The sequence below is a fragment of the Cervus canadensis genome, chromosome 6, assembly GCF_019320065.1.
Source record: "Cervus canadensis isolate Bull #8, Minnesota chromosome 6, ASM1932006v1, whole genome shotgun sequence".
Classification (NCBI taxonomy): domain Eukaryota; kingdom Metazoa; phylum Chordata; class Mammalia; order Artiodactyla; family Cervidae; genus Cervus; species Cervus canadensis.
This window is the reverse complement of record NC_057391.1, coordinates 79,390,186-79,414,348: the sequence shown is the minus strand read 5'-3', so window position 1 is coordinate 79,414,348 and position 24,163 is coordinate 79,390,186. Positions and strand designations below refer to the sequence as shown.

At 37.4% G+C, this 24,163-nt stretch overlaps 1 protein-coding gene across 10 annotated transcripts in view; it reads left to right on the top strand.

Moving 5' to 3' along the window:
• The window catches only part of NUMB (NUMB endocytic adaptor protein), a 175,049-nt gene that overhangs the window by 129,899 nt on the left and 20,987 nt on the right, over positions 1-24,163 (top strand). For 6 of the 10 annotated variants that reach the window (XM_043472486.1, XM_043472488.1, XM_043472487.1 and 3 more), the window contains 2 exons: positions 10,771-10,845; positions 15,185-15,217. In XM_043472486.1, the coding sequence (XP_043328421.1) occupies positions 10,771-10,845; positions 15,185-15,217 (108 nt within the window). The remainder of the gene's footprint in view (positions 1-10,770; positions 10,846-15,184; positions 15,218-24,163) is intronic. The other 4 variants (XM_043472491.1, XM_043472490.1, XM_043472489.1 and 1 more) reach the window with 1 other exon arrangement.

Here is a 24,163-nt window from a genome sequence, read left to right as displayed (position 1 = left end):
ATATATATATATATAGCTATATAGAAATCATCATTAGAATCATGTGTCAGTGAGATTGCCTAAGTGAGAAGAGAAGGGGGCCTGGGACAAATATAGAAAGGACAGGCAGTTCAAATGAATGTCTTCAAAGGAAAATAGGAATGAGGAGCCAGAGTGAGAGACGAGAAACCAGGATAATGTAGTCTCAGACATCACGATTTTCAAGGAAGAAAAAAGTGGTCAAATGCTGTAAAGAAATCAAGTATGAAATGAAACTTCATTAGATTAAATATTTGAAAGTGTTGGTGATTTAGAGTGGAGTCATGGGGATGGAATCTATGTTGAGTGGACAGATGCAAAATAAGGAGATAACAAATCTAGAGATTACTAATCCCAGAAGTTTGTCAGACAAGGTTATGTGATGGGAGAAGGGTTCAAGGGGGAAGTATTGCAAGAGGTAGAAGAGAACTTTTGATGGTAATGGCTGATTGTGATGATGGTTTCTCAGTTATATATATGATTAAAAAACTCAGCAGATTGTGTATTTTGTTGTATGTCAGTTATACCTCAGTAAGGCAGTTAAATTTTGTTTTTAAGGAAATTTGTCTTCAAAGGAGACTAGAAAGGCAGAGTAACAAAAGGAGTGTGAGGTTGAAAAACTGTGTGTATTTTGTTTTGATTTTTTAAAACAGATTTATTAGGTATAATTTGCATAAAGTGAAGTTTACTCATTTAAAGTGTGTAAATCACCAGTGGCTTGATTTTGTGTTGAATTTTGTTTTTAAAATGGTAGAGAAATGAACATAAAGGTCTCTACAAAGAAGCATGGAGAAGAGTGGATTAGTTCTAGAGTAGAGGAAGGATGCTGCTCCTGTTTTAACAGTAGCAAAGGTGGAAAAGAGGGCAAGTGCACTTAAATTTATGGTGTTGGTGGCCTGAGATTGATGAGATTCTATTCTAAAGATATATTTTCTGAAGTAAGAAGTGAAGGCATCTGTAGAAGAGGGAGAGAGAGATTATAGAATTAGATTTTGAAGACTGGCATAGCTACTCTAGAGACCAGGCAATACAGACTATGCAATTACTCGAAATAGAAATGCAGTTACTAGACATTAGTCAAATGAAGCTCCAGCTGGTTTGATCTCTCCCATGTGTTTTTAAATATACTACTGCCTGTGAAAGTGTAATACTATTAGAGTAGTGATTAAAGTAGGTTTCAAAGCTTGTCTTACAATTCTATCTGCTAATAAAATAAAGATACTATTAATAAACAGAACCCAGCAACCAAATTAAAGAATAATTTATGTCCTCACTTGAAAATAATTATTTTCAAACAGTAAAGACTGAGGGAACAAATGGATTTTGTATCAGAATGGAAAGGCTCTTTACAGACAGATACATGGAGACTTCCCATTACTTTCCATTGGCTAAGATGAAATCAAGTCAAATCTATAGTTGAAAGTCAAGAAAACAATTATTTGGTATTTCCAGCCTGTACCAAGGAGGCAAGCTCTTCTTGCAGGGAAACCAGTTGAAAGGATGGCTGTCATGTAGGCAACTAACAATGTCAGCCACAGTCACTATATCGTATATGATCTTCACTATCCTCTCATTTTGTGTTATTTTTTCCTACTGCCACTGCTTTAATCAAGTCCTCATCTTTGTTTTCTCCCTCAGACCATTATAAGAGCTCTTGACCTTTTTTTTTTTTTTTTTTACTTTTGATCTTCTTTCCCTTCCAAACTATTGTCTTAGTACATAGTAGTGATCTTTCTAAATTGTAAATATAGTTATGTCACTTTCCTGCTTCCTGTGCTTCAGTGGCTCTGTAATAAAATTCTGGAGAGGTATCTAGCCTTTTGTAAAAGTGTACATTTTAAAGCCAAACTACCTGAATTTGTGTTTGATCTATGCCAGTTATTATTAACTGTGTGATCTCTCTTAAAAATTACTTACCCTGTGATGAACGGATAAAGAAGATGTGGTATGTATATACAGTGGAATATTAGCCATAAAAAAGAATGAAATAGGGACTTCTTGGTTGGCCCAGTGGCTAAGACTCCACGTTCCCAATGCAACGAGCCTAGGTTTGATCCCTTGTCAAGGAGCTAGATCCCACGTGCCACAAATAAGAGTTCATGTGCTGCAAGTAAGACCTGGTGCAGCCAAATTAAAAAGAAAGAAAGAAAGAGAAGTTACCTATTGACACAATGGATAAGAATCCGCCTGCCATTGTAGGAGGCACAGGTTCGATCCCTGATCCCAGGAAGAGCCCAAATGTCTCGGAGCAGCTCAGCCTGTGTGCCACAACTTCTGAAGCCTAGGTGCTGTAACATCTGAAGCCTGTGAGCGTAGAGCCTGTGTTCGACAGCAAGAGAAGCCACTGTGATGAGAAGCCCTTGCCCCCACTCACTGCGCCTGGAGAAGGCACATGCATAGCAAAGAAGACCCAGCACAGCCATAAATAAATAAAGAATGAAATAATGCCATTGGCAGCAACATGGATGGACCTGGAAATTATCACACTAAGCCAGAAGTAAGCCAGAAAGAAAAAGACAAATAACATATTATATTGCTTATATATGGAATCTTTAAAAAAACTTTTTTTAATGAACTTATGTATCAGTGCAAACTAGAAGTAGAAGCACAGATACAGGTAACATTTAAAGTTACCAGGGGAAGTGGGCACAGGGTAGACAAGGAGTTTGGGATTAACATATATACACTACTGTATATTAATATAAGAAAGATAACCAACGAGGACCTGCTGTACAGCACAGAGAACTGTACTAAGTATTTTGTAATAACCTATGAGGGAGAAGAATCTGAAAAAGAATATATGGGGGGGTGTGTGTGTGCGTGCATGCACACACGCAAAGTCACTTCACTTGTGTCCGACTCTGGACTGCAACCTGCCAGGCTCTATGGGCTTCTCCAGGCAAGAATACTGGAGTGGTTGCCATGCCCTCTTCCAGGGGATCTTGCTGACCCAGGGATCAAACCAGCATCTCTTACATCTAACCTGCATTGGCAGGCAGTTTCTTTACCACTAGTGCCACCTGGAAAGCTGGGAGGCCAGGAAGCCCCCATGTGTGTGTGTGTGTGTGTGTGTGTGCGCGCGCGTGTGTAAATTGAATCACTTTGTACTGCACCTGAAACAGTTTAAATCAACTATCTGTCAATAAAAAATTTAAAAAGAAATTACTTAACCTCTCTGTGCCTCAGTTTTTTCATCTATAAAATGAGAACTGGAATTAGTCTAGGTTATGAAAATTAAGTTAGGGCTTCCCAGGTAGTGCTGGTGGTAAAGAACCCGCCTGCCAATGCAGGAGACGTAAGAGATGTGGGTTCGATCCCTGGGTCGGGAAGATCCCCTGAAGGAGGGCACAGCAATCCACTCCAGTATTCTTGCCTGGAGAATCCCATGGACCAAGGAGCCTGGTAGGCTACAGTCCATGGGGTCACAAAGAGTCAGACAGGGCTGAAGCGACTTAGCACACGTGAAAATTAAATGAGTAGATAGATTATGTGAAAAACACACCAGTAGCACATAGTGCTGCTGCTGCTGCTAAGTCGCTTCAGTCGTGTCCGACTCTGTACGACCTCATAGACGGCAGCCCACCAGGCTCCCCCATCCCGGGGATTCTCTAGGCAAGAACACTGGAGTGGGTTGCCACTTCCTTCTCCAGTGCGTGAAAGTGAAGTTGCTCAGTTGTGTCTGACTCTTCGTGACCCCATGGACTGCAGCTTACCAGTCTCCTCCATCCATGGGATTTTCCAGGCAAGAGTACTGGAGTGGCTTGCCATTGCCTTCTCCAAGCACATAGTGAGTACACAATAAATACTTGCTGCTGCTCTTGTTGTTGGTTAGATAACTACTGAATGTTGAAGTTTTTAATCTGCATTTCTTATTTCTTGGGTGTTTTCCTTAATTGATTTTTTTAAAAACACTGCAAGTTAAATATCTTCTCTTGAAAAGGAGTCAAGTTTTTGATAGATGTTTGGTGCCTGAGGACTTACACATTGGTCATACCAACCTCTCTTAGCTGTAAAAATTCTATCTATCCCAGGAGATGAGCTATTTTCTGTTGCTTACAATTTTACTGCTTGAGTGTGACAGTCTTCTGCGTACTCAATGTTCCATTTCAAAGCTGCTTCACACTGTAAAATTTAATGTTCAATCATGTATGATACCAATGAAATAAATCAACTGAAGTGGCAGTTGGTTGAACAGATACATTATATTCACATACAAGCTTGCTAGGATCCTGGCAGTGGCTAGTACGTCATAATTTGCTCTTCTTTCTGAAACATTAGAAATGTGAAAAAAATGTGTCTTTGCATTGGAGCAATGAGATATTTCAGATAAGTTTTTTAACATAAATTGTGACATGTTCTCCTACCTTCAAACTTACGTCAGCTATGCTTTTCTTTTTAACCTTATATAGCTCGTAACATTTGCATTCTGTCCTACACCATTGATTGTCTGTCTTAAGTTTATTGTAAAAGTTTTCATTATTATGACTTATTATTATTTAAGATGGCACTAAGTAATGTGTTACATTTCCTTCTCTGTGAGTCCAGTAAACCCACTGACATAGTCAAAAGATACTCACTGAGTGCTTGCTGTGTTGCAGATATCTGGGCGCCGTGAACACAAGGGAACAAAACAGACAACATCTTTGCACAGTGTATACCTTCTAGTGTATATTAACAACGAACAAATAAATATATACACAGTACCTAACATATAAAAAGGGAATGAGGTGTTAAGGAAGTGCAGTGGAGGGTGAGATTTAAAATAGGATCGTCAGGGAAGCCCTCATGAAAAGTGATTTTTTTTTACCAAAGACCCAAAAAAAGAAAGCAAATTCTCAGGTGTCTAAGGAACCAGATTGTAGACAGCAGGGCAGCAAGTACAGAGGCTCTGGGGCAGGAGAAAACCTGGTATGCTGGAGACACAGCAAGGAGTCCAGTGTGTTTAGAGCAGATGGCACAAGTAGAAGTGAAATCAGGTAAGTAGCAGGGTACCCTGATTATGCATGTAGTTCAGTACTTTTCAGTACTATGAGACCTATCACCTGTTAATTTGCTAGTTATATGGCCTTGTCTAAAGCACTTAACTTTTTTGACATCTAGTGTCTCATTTGGAAGGGGAAGTTTTTTTAAATCTCTTTATTTTAAGCTTTAAATTTAAGTGATTAGATTTAACCCATATGCTTAGTTGTTTTTTTTTTTTTTTGGCTGTGCTGAGTGACTTGTGGGGTCTTAGTTCTGTGACCGGGGATTGAACCCCCCAGCTCTCAGCAGTGAAAGCACGGAGTCCTAATCACTGGACCGCTGGGGAGTTCCCATATATACTTAGCTTAGATCAATTGTTCAAATGTAATTGTGCTCCAAATTTATACGTTAAAAGTAGTCCATTTTAATTTAGCTACTTCTTTTTGATTAAAGCCCCTAAACCAGGTTTGATGTATGTTGTGTGCATCTGCGTCCTGTATTTGCTGTATAACACAGGCTCTGTGCATGTGATAATGTGCCTTATAGCTTCTTATAAATTAATGACTGTCACTTTTTGTTAATGTTGAGAACTGCTGACTGTGTAGTCTCTTACATCAGAGCTCTGCAATTCTTCTCATGGATAACAATATGAAAGCAGAGGGATAATCTACTTAAAAATTTTTTTTTTTCAAGAAAATGAAAAATGATGTAGTTCAGCCAAGAATGAAATTCTGCATACTAGTTTTTCTAAGCTACATTTTTGTGAATAAAAGTCCCTGACTCAGAGGGAGTTTAGAAAAGGCATACAGACAAAAGAAGTCGCAGTGTCAAATATTTTAGCCATTAAAGCATAAATCAGCTGCAGTTCTTCAGTGAGATAGTGTCTCAGAGAGGAAAAGAGACCTTTTTAATAATTTTTTTTCAATTGTCATGTTTTTTCATAGACACAAGGCTGATTTCCATTTCCACATTTCTAAAATAGATTATGTGACTGAGTCAGTCCATGTGAGATACTTTTATTTTCTTCTTTTTACCAAGTCTTTTCATCAAGTCTTCCCTCCTTTACCCCTCTCCCGCCACCCCCCATCATAAATACCTGTATGTGACCAGTTGAGTTGATCAAGGTGATAGAATAAAATCTTTCAGAAACATTTTGAAATCTCTATTCATTTCTCCAAATTGGAAGGGAAGGGAAGAGGTTAATATTCATCATATGCAGATAACATGATGCTTTATATAGAAAACCCTAAAAACTCCACACAGGAACTTCTAGAACTGATAAATGAGTTCAGCAAGGTGCAGGATGCAATACTAACATACAGAAATCTGTTCCATTTGTTTACACTAACAATGAAATAGCAGAAAGAACAAGCTTAAAAAAAAAATCCTGCTTAAAATTACATCAAAAAAAAAAAAGATAAAATACCTGGGAGTAAACCTGACCAAAGAGCTGAAAGACTTACATGATGAGAACTGTAAAACATTGATAAAGGAAATTGAAGACAGTTCCAAGAAATGAAATTATATCCCATGCTCTTGGGTTGGAAGAATTAATATTGTTAAAATGGTCATACTACCCAAAGCAATCTACAAATTTTGATGCAATTCCTATCAAATTACCTATGACATTTTTCACAGAAGTGGAACACATACTCCTAAAACTTATGTGGAACCACAGAAGACCCAGAATTGCCAAGGCAATCCTGAGGAAAAAGAACAAAGCTGGAGGCATTAACCACGACCTGCCTCCCAACTTCAGACAGTACTACAAAACTACAGTAGTAGAAGTTGTTTCAGTTCAGTTCAGTTCAGTCGCTAAGTCGTGTCCGACTCTTTGCGACCCCATGAATCGCAGCACGTCAGGCCTCCCTGTCCATCACCAACTCCCGGAGTTTACTCAAACTCATGTCCATCGAGTCTTGGTGATACCATCCGGCCATCTCATCCTCTGTCTTCCCCTTCTCCTCCTGCCCCCAATCCCTCCCAGCATCAGGGTCTTTTCCAGTGAGTCAACTCTTCGCATGAAGTGACCAAAGTATTGGAGTTTCAGCCTCAGCATCAGTCCTTCCAGTGAACACCCAGGACTGATCTCCTTTAGGATGGACTGGTTGGATCTCCTTGCAGTCCAAGGGACTCTCAAGAGTCTTCTCCAACACCACAGTTCAAAAGCATCAATTCTTCTGTGCTCAGCTTTCTTCACAGTCCAACTCTGACATCCATACATGACCACTGGAAAAACCAGTTAAAACAACGTGGTATTGGCGTAAAATCAGACATATGGATCAGTGGAACAGAGTAGAGAACCCAGAAATAAACACATACACCTATCAGTTAATCTTTGACAAAGGAGGCAAGAATATACATTGGAGAAAAGACAGTCTCTTCAGGAAGTGGTGTTAGGAAAGCTGGACAGCCACATATAAATCAGTGAAGTTAAAACTCCCTCACACCACACACAAAAATAACTCAAACTCAAAATGTCCTAAAGACTTAAATATTAGACATGACACCATAAAACTCCTAGAAGAGAACATAGGCAAAACATTCTCTGACGTAAATCCTAGCGATATTCTCTTAAATCAGTCTCCCAATGCAAAAGAAATAAAAACAAAAGTAAACAAATGGGACTTACTCAAACTTAGAAACTTTTGCACAGCTAAAGAAGTCATAGACAAAAGACAACCTGTGGACTGGCAGAAGATACTTGCAAACGACATGACCAACAGGGGCTTAATTTCCAAAATATATAAGCATTTCATACAGCGTAATATCAAAAAACAACAACCCATTCAAAGGGTGAATAGAAGACCTAAATAGACATTACTTCAGAGAAGACATAGAGATGGCCAACAGGCACAGTAAAAGATGCTCAACTTTGCTGATTATTAGAGAAATGCAAATCAGAATTACAAAGAGGTATCACCTCACAACAGTCAGAAGGGCCATTATCAAAAAGCCTACAAATAATAAATGCTGACAAGGGTTTGGAGAAAAGGGAACCCTCCTACACTATTGGTTGGTTGGAATATAAATTGGTACAGCCACAATGGAAAACAGTATGGAGTTTCCTTTAAAAAAAAAAACTAAAAAATAGAATTACCATATGATCCAGCGATCACACTCCTGGGCATATATCTGAGGAAAATTATAACTCCAAAAGATATATGCAGGTACTTCCCTGGCAGTCCAGTGGTTAAGACTGCACGCTTCCACTTAGTTCCATCCCTGGTTGAGGAACGAAGATCCCACAAGCTGCGTGGTGCGGCCAAAATATAAAGATGCACACACATACACACGAAAGATACATGCACAAGTGTTCATAACAGCTCTGTTTATATTAGTCAAGACATAGAAGCAACCTAAGTATCCATCAACAGATGAGTAGATAAAGGAGATGTGGTACACACACACACGAATATTACTCAGCCATAAGAAAGAATGAAGTAATGTCATTTGCAGCAACATGAGTGAACCTAGAGATTATCATACTAAGTGAAGAAGTCAGACAGGGAAAGACAAATATATTATGTCTCTTATATGTGGAATCTAAAAAAGATGATACAAATGAACTTGCAAAACAGAAACAAACTCACAGACATAAAAAATGTACTTACAGTTACTAAATGGGGAAGGGGAGGGAAGGGATAAGTCAGGAGTTTGGGACTAACAGATGCACACTACTGTATATAAAATAGATAACCAATAAGGACCTACTTATAGCACAGGGAGCTATATTCAATATCTTGTAATAACCTATAATAAAAAAGAATCTGAAGATGAATATATAAAATATATATAACTGAATATATTATTTGATTCACTTAAAAGTGAATCTTGCTGTTTTATATTTATTTAAAATTACAGCAGTTAAAATTTTTTAGACATTTAATTATTTTGCCCTTATGATTGATACCTCAGGTATTTCGTTCCCTAAAGTCCAGCAGTTTCCTAAATTGATTTTAACTATGTAGGTTTTGTGCATTCAGTCAGTATTGGAAAGATAGGAGTAAAAATGAAAAATTCAATATGTGAGCATTGTAAGACTATTGTGGATCAGGCTGCTTAGGTTTGAACATTCACTGGCTGAATGGTTTTGAGCAAGTTACTTAAACTCTCTATGCCTGTGTTCCTAGGGCACTAGTTATTGTGCCCATGAATTGCTACTGTTTCACCTTCATCAAGGGCCAAATGGTGGGAGATTCAGGGAGAGGATAAGAAAGCAGAAGTGGGGATTGGGAGTGTTGACTCCACCTTTCTGGAATCACAGTCTGTGAGAGGTGCGTGACTCTTGCAGGTTTCCCTTGCTGCTCCCACTGACACCACCACAGGGTTTCCTGGGGATTGGGGTGTGAAAGAACAAAAATAAGTAAATAAATAAAAGGGATGGGGATTCCTATATTTGAGGATAAGGTATTCCCATACCTGCTCCTTGAGCCAGGGATAGAGTGCTTCTCTCAGAGTTCTGACTGTGCCATAGCACTCCCTTTTGGATATCTGGCTGTGTTAAGTTCAAGCTGGAGGGGCCAAAGGAGGGAGGAGGGGCATGGGAGGTAAACTCCCTGCCAGTTCAGAAATACCTTGAATTCTGATATTCTCTGATTTTTCTCACACTCTTTACAGAGAACTCAGATAGGTGCTCCATGCATTCTGTTCTGGTTCTGTGATTTCACTCAGAGTGTGGACAGGATGCCGTGCTATGCTGTCACTTCATTTGTGTCCAACTCTGTGTGGCCCCATGGACTGTAGGCCACCAGGCTCCTCTCTCCATGGGATTCTCCAGGCAAGAGTACTGGAGTGGGCTTCCATTTCCTTCTCCAGGGCATCTTCCCAACCCAGGGATCGAACCTGCATCTCTTTAAGTCTCCTTCATTGACAGTGGGTTCTTTACCACTAGTGCCACCTGGGAAGCCAGGACAGGGTAAGGCATGTCTACTCCCATCTTACCAGAACCAGACTCTAAATTTCCTTTTGAAACAGCACTTATGATATTGCCATCATCCCTTGTACTTTCTAACCCAAGACTATTCCCATACTAAGATACAGTTTGAATAATATTACTACCTTGCAAAAAAAAAAAAGCTTTTTAGCTCTCCATTGTCTCTGGGCTTCAGTACAGACTCATTTCAGTATTCAAGTTTCATAGCTGCATATACCTCATATTCTTGCCAGATAAGGAATACTTGCTGATGTATTGTTATTCTAGTCCACACCTATAGCTTTTGTTAAATTCTCCCTGCCTAAAATAGTTTTCCAGCCTTTTCCATACGGCTTCTTCAAGTTCTGTACATATTTTAAAGCTCAGATGTACTGTCTTTAAAATTTTAGTTTTCAGCCCTCTTCTTATGTGCTTCCCATAGAAAAGAGTATGTGATCTCTTCAGGCCTTGAATAGCTGTTATTTTTCTTTGTACATTTTCAGTATATACACACACATATGCTTTGTTTTAGGATTATTTTTTATGTCTAGATACAGTGCCTAGCACAAGCTTTTATGCCTCAGATTCAGTAGATTCAGGTAGCATTTACCTGAATGTTAGCTTGACATTTACCTTTCCTTATCATATTCTTTTTCACCTACTTCCCTTTAACAACTCTTTGAGACCTTTATTCTAAATCTCATTCATATGAGGACACCACGGATAAGTAAAGTCACATTATCTTAACTGTTCTGTAACGCTATGAGTTTCTTGAGTGGAATTTTAGTATTCAGTTTTCTACCACATAATGTCTGCCATATAGTAGCCACTCAGTAAGCACAGCAGTATCCCTAACTCTCCTCTTCTTTCTACAGTACCTTGGGCACGTAGAAGTTGATGAATCAAGAGGAATGCACATCTGTGAAGATGCTGTAAAAAGATTGAAAGCTGTATGTATTTGATGGTTGCCAGTGTTGCTCTATATGCTATAACACTCTCTCAAAAGATTTTGCTCAGTAAATTTCATTGACCCACTATCCAGTAAGATCAGTGTTCTTTTAAGGCAAAAGATGTGTGCTCATTAATAAAGAGCATTTCACGTTGTCCATCCAAAGACGTAAGTTTTAATGACGAGCTTCTTCAGTGTAGGCCAGACATTATCTAAGATAGTTTTAATTCAGAACCCATGTTAAACTAGTGGTATGAACTCTTATAGATGAACTCTTATAGATATTCTAAAACCAGGGTAAAACTATTTCAGTTAGTTACTTAACCTAACTGTGATAACTGGGTTATAAATAAGTAATTTTAAATCTGTAGGAAACAGCTTTCCAGGAAAAGTATAAAATAGAGATATCTGTTAATGGCTAGTGAGGTTTATTTTGGGGAGACTTACTATCATTACTGCTACTCCCCAGTTTCCTTCCCTGTACTCCTCTAACATTAAGTATTTCCCTGCCTTTTGCACAAACTTCAGCATACTTGAAGTGGAGAGTCCTTTTCAAGGATCAGTAATGTCTATTTTGCCTGTTATGCCATAGAATACATCCCAGGCCCATGCCTGTGTGTTTAATAAAAGGAGTTCAGAGTTCATAAAGATTCAGGTTAAGGTGTTAACTTCATAGTTTGGATAGGTTTGAAGAATGTTTCTTAGATTCTGACAGCCCTTTTCACAGCCTTCCTTTTCTCCAATGTGTGGCCTTTCCCGCCTTCGCTATGAAAGCTTTAAGCATTATTTCTGCATGCCCTTGCCCCAGACAGCATTAAATACTTGTTGCTTTGGGTTTGCTGGTATGCTAGGCTGCCACAAGTTTGGCTACTAATGAATGAGTGCTTTTTTTTTTACCCCTCAATTTGCTTAATCAAAACTTTTCTGCTTCTTGGTATATTTTATATGACCTCTTATATGTAATTCCTCAATATAAAAGATATAAAATCAAGGAAGCAACCAACTCGTTGAAGTGGATTGTGTTTTCCAACAAATGTCTAAATCGATTATAGAAAGGAAAGGAGGAGAAAAATAACTGATTATGGTATGCAAAAAACTTAAAAAAGGACAACCCAGAACAATATACAGATACACACACATATCCTTTACCTCAGATTTTGGTTATTTAAATTCTTAAATGTTTGAATGCCGTCTTAGTTTTATCTGTGCTCTTCATTTAATCATCATTAATGTTAAAGGAACTTCATAGTTTTATAGACTTGCCATGTCCACCTAAATATGTTCCCCAATTAAATGCAGCCTCAGATAATACAGTTTTCCAAGAAACTTAAATTCAATCCCTTATTTAACAAAATAATTCTAAGTTCACTAAGAGAATAAGATTAGGAACACTTTTAAAGCTTTTTAATTGAAGGATGATTGCTTTACAAAGTTGTGTTGGTTTCTGCTGTATAGGAACGTGAATCAGCCATAAATATACATATATCCCCTCCTTCTTGAACCTTCTAGGTTGTCACAGAGCACCAGGCTAAGCTCTCTGTGTCAGTTTCCCATTTGTTAATACTCAATGAAACTTCCCCTTCTACTAATACCCTTTCTAATGCTGTATGGAAACAGTTGCAGAAAGTTGGAATTCTTCAGATGTTGTTCATCCTCAGATCATACCATGTTAGTCTACAAAAATACATGATTTTTATCTTTTCATATTTTTACTACACAGAAATTTCTAGATGCCTTTTTTCCTCCTTTTACCAAACATTCATCTAACAAACATCTGTAATCTACTGTGCTAGATGCTTATGTTGTGCCAAAAGCTGTGTCTGAAGATGTGTTTATTTTCATAGATGATAGATACTCTTCTTAGAGTTTCAAATGAAGCAAACATAAAAATGTACAAACCTACGGACTGAAGAAGAAATAACATGTCTGGAACAAGTTTGAATGCCAAAAAGTTTTAAAATTTAAAGAATTACGTAGCTCAGATGTACCAGTTAAATAGGAAAACAAACAATCTTAAACCTATCACTCAAATGATTGTTGAACTAAAAATATAATGTTCTAGTGCTTTTTAAATTTGTGGGAGATTGAAGAAGCAAGATAATTTTCAAATACAGTTATTTTATTTCCTTCCAAGTGATTCCTTAAAATTTAGGATTACTTTAACTTCAATTAGAAGTTATCAACATGCCTAATATTCTCATATGAAAAGATATTGTAATTAAACAACATATACTTCTCAGAGCATAAATATGTTTAATTTTTTTTTTTTTACATTATATTCATAAAGTTAGGTACAGTATTTTCAATTCATTTACTTTGTGGCATAATTTACTTAGCCACTTCGGGGTGTAGATTGTATAAGATAAATGACAGAATCAACTGTTGCCCATTTTCAGTGCCTTTATGACATAGTTGCCGAGTAAGAAGTACTAATTTTGTAAAAAGTGTTTTGGGCCTTTGGTTATCTTGCTTGATACTGGTGCAAGATGACCTTTTAAAATGTCTTTTCTTCCCATTGTCTCTGTAAATGTCTTTCCCACTCTGTCTTGGTTTTAGACTAGTTTCATTACACTACCGGTTTCTAATATGTTGGTTTTTTATTCACTATTTGATATATTTGTTTTAATATATGTTCTTATTTTAGCAGGTAAAAGAATCATAATTGTTTTTTAAATTAGTTTTATTCTCTAATCTAATAACTGTCTCTTGATGCATTTTGCACGTCATCTTTTTTCATTAACATCTGAGGTCTTTTATAAAAAGAAGGCAAACTCCATGTTTAACAGGAGCTTTTCTGGGAGCTAAATTAAATATTAATGAATCTTCTTCTGATACCGTCCTGTCCCTAAAGAATGGTGAATCTTTTAACATGGCCTGCATCTTTTAAAAGCTGGTGGTTACCTAAAAGTCTAACAAAACTAGAGTCACCAAACTTGGCAGCAGAAATAAGCTTAGTCTTACTGTGTAACTACCCATTTTCCTTATTATATTTCTAGCTTAAATTGAAAACATTTTGTGGAAATATTTGATGCTGTTTGTGATTTTTCAAAACCTAGAGAAAAAGCTATTTAGTGTTTGAGAATATTGAATGAATTTATAAATTATCTGTTGTTATTCAGTCACGTCCGACTCTTTGTGACCCTGTAGACTGCAGCTTGCCAGGCACCTCTGTCTTCCACCATCGCCCGAGTTTGCGCAGATTCATGTCCATTGAGTTGGTGATGCTATCTAACCATACCGTCCTCTTAGATAAATTATCTCAGAGAGTCAAATTTCTGTACAGTTGTCTTTTTCTAAGCATTTGTTCACTGTTAATAACAGTTTATAAAAAGCAAAGGCTTAAAATATAGTTCAGCCAAAATGAAGAAATGTTAAAGTTAAGCTAGTGTGGGTGAGTTAGAACTCATCTACTTTGCATAAATTCTTCAGACTTTACATGGTGGCCAGTTTTCAAAATTTGTATATGCTTAAAAATTTGTGCTGGGATCACAAATACTTGTCTCTTTTTTACCTATACATACTTATAACTGTCAATGGGAATTTCTTTATTCTAAAACAGAATTTTAAAAGAAAATATGACCATATTCCTCAGATTTCAGCTGTGGCTCACAGATGTGGTTTGGTTCTCAAATATATTAGTTTTCTCAACTCCAGTGAAAGCATTGGTCTTGTGTTCTTTATAGATGATTTATTCTGTTTGAAATCGAAGATATCTATTAATTCCCCATGATTGCTATGGAATTGATCAGCACATACATACATATAAATCAGTCCTAATACATTAGTAAGAATTCTTTAACTCAGCAAGAAAAAGTCTGACAAGTCTGCACACTTATAATTTAAGTGTAGCATTTTTTAATGTTACTGTGTGATCATTTGAGTGTGGTTTTTTAATTGGTGACTTCCACATATTCAACCACTGATTTTAAATTGAAAAATGTATATCTACCAATATATTTACCACTTACTATTATGAAAATTTAAATGCAGATCTCACCAAATCAGTATATCATAATCTTTTTCTCTGCTGCCAAATTTGAATAATCTGTTTTATAAGTCAAAAGAGAATGCTAAAGTAACTAGTTGCTCTGCATGAATACAGGTTCTGATTTCTTCTCTTTCTGTGGATTCTTAGGCCGTACAGTATGTTTCCCTGCATTTTCATGCACCCTTCCTTTTTCCCTGTCACTCCTGGTATGGATAACTCTTTAAAACTCTCACTCCCTCCCCTTCTCCTACTTTGCCCTTCACCTACCCTCTGTGTGTGCTTATTGCTGTGAAACCCTGGGACATTTAGCCCATACAATAATAGCGCTCGACTTGTCCCCCTGTTCCTCCAGGAAAGGAAGTTCTTCAAAGGCTTCTTTGGAAAAGTAAGTTTGATGCCACATTCGTGCCTTGCTTTATAAGGAGTTACACCCCTAGTATAGCATTGATGTATTTTTTAAAAAGAAGTACAGCTTTGGTTTCTTTATAATACAGGAATTGATTTGACGGAATATGGAAATTAATGAATCTGGAAGCTGCTGTCTATATTACCTGTGTTTGTTGATACTAAATCTCATAATTCCTAGGAAAGTCCAATAAATAAATCAAGTAGGTTAAAAAAGAATTGCTTTCTCAAAACTAGGTGTTAAAATAAATTTAATTTGATTTAGCAAAATTGTTCATATTAGAATATTTTTGAACAAGTAGGCTTTACTTAGTGCTCAATATTGACAGAGAAGTAGGAAGAAATGAACTAAATTCAAGTGAAAATTAAATGTATCCCCAATTTTACATTCATTGCTATTACTTTTTTTCAATTTAAGTTAAATTTCAGGTGAAATAAGTAAAGTATGTGAACTTATCTTTGGGGATCCTGTGGTTTTTAACCTGGGATGGTAATTTAAGAAAAACTATCTTAATTAGTAATCTATCAAATGTATATCATATGTGTAATGTTCTTTATGTAGATACTTTTTAAAGAATGATTGTTCAGTGTTCATATTTCCTTATAATATATAGGATGACAATACAAAAATAGATTTCTAACATTTTTGTGTCTAAGCTTATTGTTTAGTTTTGAGTTAAGTGCCACAAAATAATTCAGACTGAGACAGTATAAGAAAAAACTACTGTCATTTTTATAACTCAGTGTACATTACTAAAAGTTTATGTGTTTATGTGAATATAAAATATAAAAATCCCATCACAGTTAATTTTTCACTGGGTGGTTTTGTTACTTTAAAGAATTTTTTTTTTCTTTTTGGACACACCACATGGCATGCCGCATCCTAGTTCCCTGACCAGGGATCAAACCTGTGCCCCTTACAGTGGAAGCTCGGAGTCTTAACTGCTGGCCTGCCAGGGAAGTCCCTAAGAAGACTAGTTTTTTAAAATGATTAGTTTCCATTTCCTTCTCAGTTAAGTATTTTAGTTGTAACTCTTTTTTTCCCCCCACCCCGGCATGGTTTAAGTTGGGCTTCCCTGGCGGCTCAGATGGTAAAGAATCTGCCTCCAATACGGAGACCTGGGTTCGATCCTTTGGTCAGGCAGATCCCCTGGAGAAGGGAATGGCTACTCACTCCAGTATTCTTGCCTGGAGAATTACATGGACAGAGGAGCCTGGCATACTCCATGAGGTCACCAAAAGTTGGACACAACTGAGCAACTAACACTTTCACTTCACTTCTGGTTTAAGCTACCATTATACTAAAGTAAACAAGTTGGAAGGATTTTAGATTGAATGGTTTATTCAGTAACTGCTATCAGTCTGAAATAAAAAGTCATGTAATGTATCCACACATGTCACAGTAAAACTTTTAGTAGGTATTTTGAGCCTGAATCAAATTAACAGGTCCATAGAATGTGAGTCACATTAACAGGACCATTGACTGTGGGATCTATATCTAGAAAGAATTAATCCTGTAGACATTTGCATACTTATAAATAGGCATCCTGATTGTTAAGTGAATTTTTTGGTGGAGCATTTTTTCTTTTCCAAATATAATTTCTCAAAGCAATTTTACATGAACCCAATTAAAATATAATTTTAAGTATTTTCTAAGTGATCAGTTTTTAATATACCTACTTTGGTAAAGCAGTCTTATCTATGAATGCTAGGATGTAGAAAATATCAATATGGTTTATAAAAAAATATGTTAAAGTGTGTTTTTTTAAAAGGTTATAGCATCATGTTAAAGAACAAAAATAGCTATCACGTGAGAATCAGTTCCCAGGTGACAATATTCATTGCTGTGTATAATGAGGTCATTGTGCATCTAATGTCACTGAACTGGGTCACACCATGCTTCTTAGCTATTTTCACTGTATTTTGCTACATCGCAAATTTATATGGTATGAGAAAGAAAACTATGAATTATCTCACTTAATCCTTGCAGTAAGCCTGAAATTATTATTTTCTCCTGTCTTACAGTGAGAAAACTGAAGTTTACAGAGGGTTAAGTGACCTGCCTGAATTCACAGATACAATAAGTGGTAGAGTCCAGGATTTGAACTCAGATAATCTGATTTCAGAGTCTACATTGTTAAATCACTTTGCTATACAATCACTCTATTTCCAGATTATTTACAAGCAAAGTTTAAAAGATTTAACCTTAAAAAGATGTTAGTAAATAAAGAGCTTCTTAAAACTTTCTACCTTTCTTCTTTAAAGGTAGCAAATTAATTTTGGATTTTTGTGTCTGGTCAATTTACTTTATTATTAAGGCTTTAAAGAATCTTTTCCAATGGTTCAAATAACATTTTATTTATCTAGAGATGTTTAAATCATACTAGTGAGATGTTCTTAAAAGATACTAATCTGTCCCATAATGTGAACAAATATGACCCTTAGAATTCTTTTTTTTTCTTTTTTAAAAAATTTACTTATTTTTTAATTGAAGGATAACTGCTTTACAGAAATTGGTTGTTTTCTGTCAAACTGACCCTTAGAATTCTTTTTATTCTTCAGTTTTATTGAGATAGAATTGACATACAGCAATGTATGTTTAAGGTGTACAGCATGATGATTCGACTTTATATGTCATGAAATAATTACTAGGATAAGTTTAGTGATCCTCTCCATCTCATAGAGATACAATATAGAAATCTTACGTTATTGTGGGGAGAATTCTTTTTATGGCCAGGCAGTTTATTCTTACGTACAATTTTCTTTTAATTACAGTTAATTCATTCAAAGAGTTTGGAAACCAAAGTGGGAGAAAGCATCACCCATAATCTTTCCAGAAATTTACTTGTAAATGAAAACTTGTCTTGAATTTGGAGCCTTTTGTACTTTTCAAGTTGCCATCATTTAACTCACTTTCAACACTAATCTACAAGAAGTCATCTGGTGAAAGAGATTTGGTTTGTTGAGTTTGCTCAGTCATTTGTGTTTTGATGAAAGCTAAAAATGAAGAATCTCATAGAACAGTATGTTAGGGAGTGTTTATCTAGTGCAGCTCCTCATAAATTTCTTAGCCTTCATGTTACATGTGTTTTAATGGTCCAACAGTTATCAAGAGTTTCCACCAAACATATTTGCATAACAGTAGATGGGTGAAAGAATTATTAGCCCTAGTGAATTATTACTTCTCCTGATGACCAGGAGAACTGCTGCTGCTTTTCCCTTAGTTGTCCTGGACCTGAATACTCTGTCCTGTTCCCGTCGGGGGCCTGACCTCCCTGTTCCTCCGTCTAATGGAAGCAGTACTTTCAAAAGCTTTATTAATGAGGAACGGATAAACCTGGGTGTCTTACAGATCTGTGTTATTAACCCAATGTAAGATTACATACATCTTAGAAGGGGGAGAAAAAAACCTAAGACTGAAATATCTTTTTCTAAACTTAGCTACATTAAATTGCTCATTATTTTAGGAAAGCCAAGAATATTCTCAACTTTTTAGAAAGTACTATACACAGCTCTTAGTGTATTTGGCTGTACTCGGCAAATGTTTTATTAATATTAGCAAGAAATTACATGGCCCTTAACATTTGAAAAGGATCTTAAATTTTAATGTATTTGAGGAAACTCATGAGCTAAGTAAATCTGTATTACCATTTTATGAGGAACTGGCTGAACATAAAGATATAAAATGTTTTTAGGCCACCCTGTTAGGTCTCTTTTTAAAGCCATTGTATTAGAAAAACTCAGTTTAATCTGCCTCCTGTTAGTCTTTGTCCTGTGTGTATCTTTACTGCTGACACAAAACACTTTACTTTTAGTCACCGAATGTATAGAGATTTTTCTTTTCTCTACACAAGCAATTTTCGGTGACACCAGCTGAGACACTACAGTTTAACTCAGTTCTAACCCTGTCTACTTGGAGATAGTGTCAGACCCCACAGATTTAAGGATTCAATCTCATAAGACTGGTCCCACCTACTTTAGATGCCAATTGCAGGTAGTCGGTCCCCAGGTTACTCATAATAACTTCTGTCTTTGACTACAAATTTGACTACGAATTGCAGGTTCCCATGACCTCCTCCTCAGGTTTCATTAATTTGCTAGAACAGCTCACAGAACTCAAGGAAACAGTTACATTTACCGGTTTATTAAAGGACGTGATAAAGGATACCGTTGAAGAGCCAAATGAAGACATACATAGGGCGAAGTCTGGGAGTGCCCCAAGGGCAAGAGCTTCTGTCCCTGTGAAATCGGAGTATGTTGCCTTCTCCATGTGGATGTGTTTGCCAACCTGGAAGCTCTCGGAACCCTGTACTATTAGGATTTTGTGGGGGCTTCCTCGTGTAGACATAATAGACTATTAATTCCAATTCCATTTCCTCTTCCTTTTTTAGAGGATGGAGGAATAAGACTGAAAATCCTAAGCTTCTCATCATGCCTTGGTGGTTCTGGTGAAAAGTTCTTATCCAGGAGCCCACCCAGGATTGTATCATTGGACAAAAGATACTCCTAGTAGTCTTATCACTTAGGAATTTATGAGCCTTGTGTCAGGGATGGGGTCAGAGAACAAAATATCAGGACAAGAGATGCTCTTTGTGTTCTTATTGCTTGGGGAATTTCAAGGATTTCAGGAGCTCCGTGCCAGGAACCAGGGGCAGATACCAGTGTATATTTTCTAGTATCTCATAGCCATTTACTTGTATTTATATGAACTTTATACTTAGTGATGTGTTTTGACCTACTTTCTAACTTGCTACTCAAAACAGTTCAGTGAATTAGACATGATAGTTGATGAAACTACATTTTACAAATGAATAAACAAGCTCAAAGAGGTCACCCAGCTGGTAGTAAGTGGCAGTGCCTACCCCGAAACCAAGGTTTTCTGAAACGTAGTGCTGCATGCCTTCTCCTGCCCTTTGCTGGCCTCTGCTTTGCTCAAGACACTTTCATTACAGTGAATGCAGAGGTGTCAGATGCAGGGGACACTAGACTGCTCAAGGGCCTGAATGCTTCCCACAAACATATGTTGTATGGCCTGCACACAGTTCATAAATTTAAATTCGTTGCCAGTATTTCAAACATTGAAAGCTTTCAGATTGAAGCTATTATATCTATTTTAGGAATGGCAGATCTGGCAGAACAGCTCGCTCTGTATGCGGTAACGGTGGCCTGAGCCGAGTAGCCGTTACGCCCTTTGGTTGCCTGTTGCCACAGCACTGCAGCTCCCTGCCATCCTCACCATCTGCTTCACTCATTTTGTTACCTGCTTTTAACCCTGTGAGGATTTGAGTTTGTGAACTCCTCCCTGGGCTATTATTTAATTTGGGGGAGGGGTTAACCACTTCTGACTGTATAAAAATCACCAAAAATATTGTAATATCTGTTATAACAGATACTGTTAATGTACTGCCAGATATATTTTTTTCAAGTTTTTATGCTGTTACAGTTGTTAAATGGCATCATTTGAAATAGTTATGTTTTAGAGAATACATAGTTGAAAAGTAGCGCATGGTTATATTGGTTGCAACTAATTCTCAAGAGTAAAACATTTTACGACCACTTTAAGTCAGTGTGCTCACATCTACATTCTATTTAGATTTCCTATGTTTTCTCCTTCATGGCAGATTGTACTTAGACCACTCTGGGTCCTTTCCTCTACAAGTGAGGCCTCTTTCCTTTCCCTTCCTTTCTGCTTTTTAAATTCCCATGCCCTTTCTTCTATAAAATTTACCTTCTCTCATATCTTATTAGATGCACCTTTTAGGGTTTGTTTTTGAAGTGTAATATAACAAATTTCTAAAGAAGGAAAAATAAAAAAGACAATCCCAGGAGTCATTAGAATATTTCCATTGATCTTGGTTTCAGTATTTCCTGTAACATGATCAACTAATACGTCAAATGCCCTGGTCACTGATCTTTTCTAGACTAAAAAAAACAAAACTCATTAACCTTTGAAGTTGTTTAATTTGTATTCATAAAGAGTCAGTGGTTCTCAAGCCTCCGGTCGCAGTTGGGTCTAAAACATACTAGGAACTGTACTAGGCTGTCCGATCAACGATGAGCAGGATGGTCTCCATTTATTTAGTTCAGTTTATTCTCACTTTCAGATGACTATTTGGCTATGCCTTCCTTTTCCTTAAATCTCCAGAATTTCTTACTCTGTTCTCTGAGTTGATGACCTTGCTTCCTACTTCACTGAGCAAATAGAATCAGCTGGAAGAGAACTCTCAAACACAATAGCACATCTTCTCACCTACATGCATCCGTGCATATATACTCTGTTTTCCCTCCCATTCAAGGGATAAGCTGTCTGTGTTCCTAGCTGAGGCCAGCTCCTCCACAAGATTCTTATTCCAGCTCTTACTTACTTCAGTATTGCTATCCCCCATCCTCCATAATCAGTTTTTCTTTGTCTAGTGGATTGTCCATTAGCATGAAAACAAACCTTTTTAAACGGAGGTTTCTTCTTGGTACCTCCAGTTTCTGCTCTCCTTTCCTCTGTTGAACACTCTTTATCAGACTTTTACCTCACCACTTGTCAAGTCATCTGTATTATTCCAGTGGTTCTATTTACTCAACCTATCAACAGCATTTGACATCGCCCATCCCTCCCACTCCTTGAAACACTATTCATTTGGCCTTAAGGGGTCCTGCTCTCCTGCTTTTCCCTTACATTGCTGCCTACTTCTCAGTCTGTGGACTCTTCTCTACCTACGCTTGTGCCTTGATGGTCTCATCCAGTGTCATGGATTTAAATACCATCTCTATGCTGATGATTTTGAAGTTTCTATCTCAGACATCTCCCATAAATTCCAGAGTGGCGTTTCCATCTTAGAAACAGTATAGCATAGGAGTCAAGGACAGACTTGGGATCTGGATTGCTTGTATTTAATTCTGGCTCAGCTGCTTATTAGTTTTGTGACCTTGGGAGATGTTTTTAACCATTTTGTACCTCAGCTTCCCCATCTGTTACCAAAAAAAAAAAAAAAGGATAATACTAATTCCAACTTCATGTGATTGTTCTGAAGATTAAATTAGTAAATACAAGCAAAGTGTACAGAATAGCTTGCTGTATGAACAAGTGTCAGTATCATTAGCATCAAACATTTCACCTTAAGGCATTTCACATAATGTGTCACAAACCAAATTCCAAAACTCTCCCCGAGACTACTCTTCCCTAGTCTTTCCCATCCCAGTCCCTGTGCTTTAGCCACAAATCCTGGATCTGATCTTGACTTCTCTCTTTCTTTTACCTTATATCATCCTGTCAACAGTTCCTGTCTGACTACCTCCACCACTACCCTGGTCCATGCCAGCTGCTCTGCTCACCTGAATCATTGCTTTAATGTTCTACTCAATCTGCTTTCATCATTATCCCCCTGTCATCTGTTCTCAAGATGTCAGTCTGAGTGATCTTTTTAAGACAGATCTGGTTGTTTCCCTACGGCGCTTGATCCTCCAGTAGCTTCCTGACCTACCCAGAGTAAAAACCAAAGTCTTTTGGGCCTAGTGGGCCGTTGTGCATGAATTCCCTCTGTCCCTTTTCCTGTCTTCTCCTGCTCTTGCTTCCTCTGTTTCAGCCACACTAGCCTCCCTGCTCTCCCTTGAGCATACCAGGTCTGCTTCCACTTCAGGACCTTTGCACTTGCTCTGTAACCTCTAGTCTGGAACACTCATCATCCAGATAGGTGTGTGGCTCACTTCCTCATCTCTTCCCATTCTTTGCTTAAAAGCCCCATTTTCATTGAGGCAGTCACTGAGAGAACTTTATTTTAAATTTCAAATACCACTTTCTTCCATATATAAACACTCACGGTTCCCCTTCCTAGTTTTATTTTCCTCTGATAGAAGTTACCACCATCTGTCGTAGCATCAGTTCAGTTCAGTCTCTCAGTCGTGTCCGACTCTTTGCGACCCCATGGACTGCAGCACACCAGCCTTCCCTGTCCATCACCAACTCCCGGAGCTTACTCAAACTCATGCATTTTACTAATTTGGTTTTTTATTTCTTCTTCACTAAAACATAAACTTCCTGTGGACAGACCTGTTTTGTTCACTGCTGAATCTTTAATGCCTAGAATAGTATGTGGTCCATAATGGCTGCTTCTAAATGTCTGAGCTAGTGAATGACAAGTGCACTGCTTGCAAGTTCTCCCTGTAGTAAAACCAGACAGGTTAAACACAGTCAGCAAATTGTGGAACAGTAACAAGTTCTACTGGAGCAGAGAGGGAGAATGAATGCAAGAGATTGTGTTTAAAGCTTCTGAGAGGAGATGATACTTAAGGCTGAGACTTAAGACTGTGAGTTCCAGTTAAACTAAGAGGAGAAAGGCATAGAAGGAGCATCATTAACAGAGCCCCTGGGGTGAAGAGAACCTGCTCCAAATCATTCCTTCATTCATTCACCCTAGGGGTATACGAAAGGAGACAGAAGGTAAGACCTAAGTTTATGGTAAAGACGACCATGGTGGTGGGGGGTCTTTCACTGTGAGAAGAGGTATAATGAATTTGGTTTCAGACAGGTTGAATTTTAGGTCTCTGTGGAATTTCTTTTTCTATTATATGTTTGAAATATGAACTTAATATTAGAATAATTTCTGTTCAAGTTTCCTTTTTCCCATCAAAAAGTGATTCGGTATACAGAAGAGCTCAATTGCCCTAAAAAATCTCAGTTTTGTTGTTTGGTTCATGACATGCTATCATCCTTATTTTTTCCTGAAAGCCTTTAAAGGCCCTTCTCACTTAAGAAAGTGCAAGATAAAAGCTACTGTACTTTTAATAAAGCAGCCATTGGAGATAGTACCAGTCTCAAATTCTATAGAAAGTTGTGTTTCTCTTCAGTGCTCTTTCCTTTGAAGATACATACTGTATCTTGGAATTTTAAGACAAAATTTGTTCACGATACAGTCTGTTCAGAAATTCAGATGTC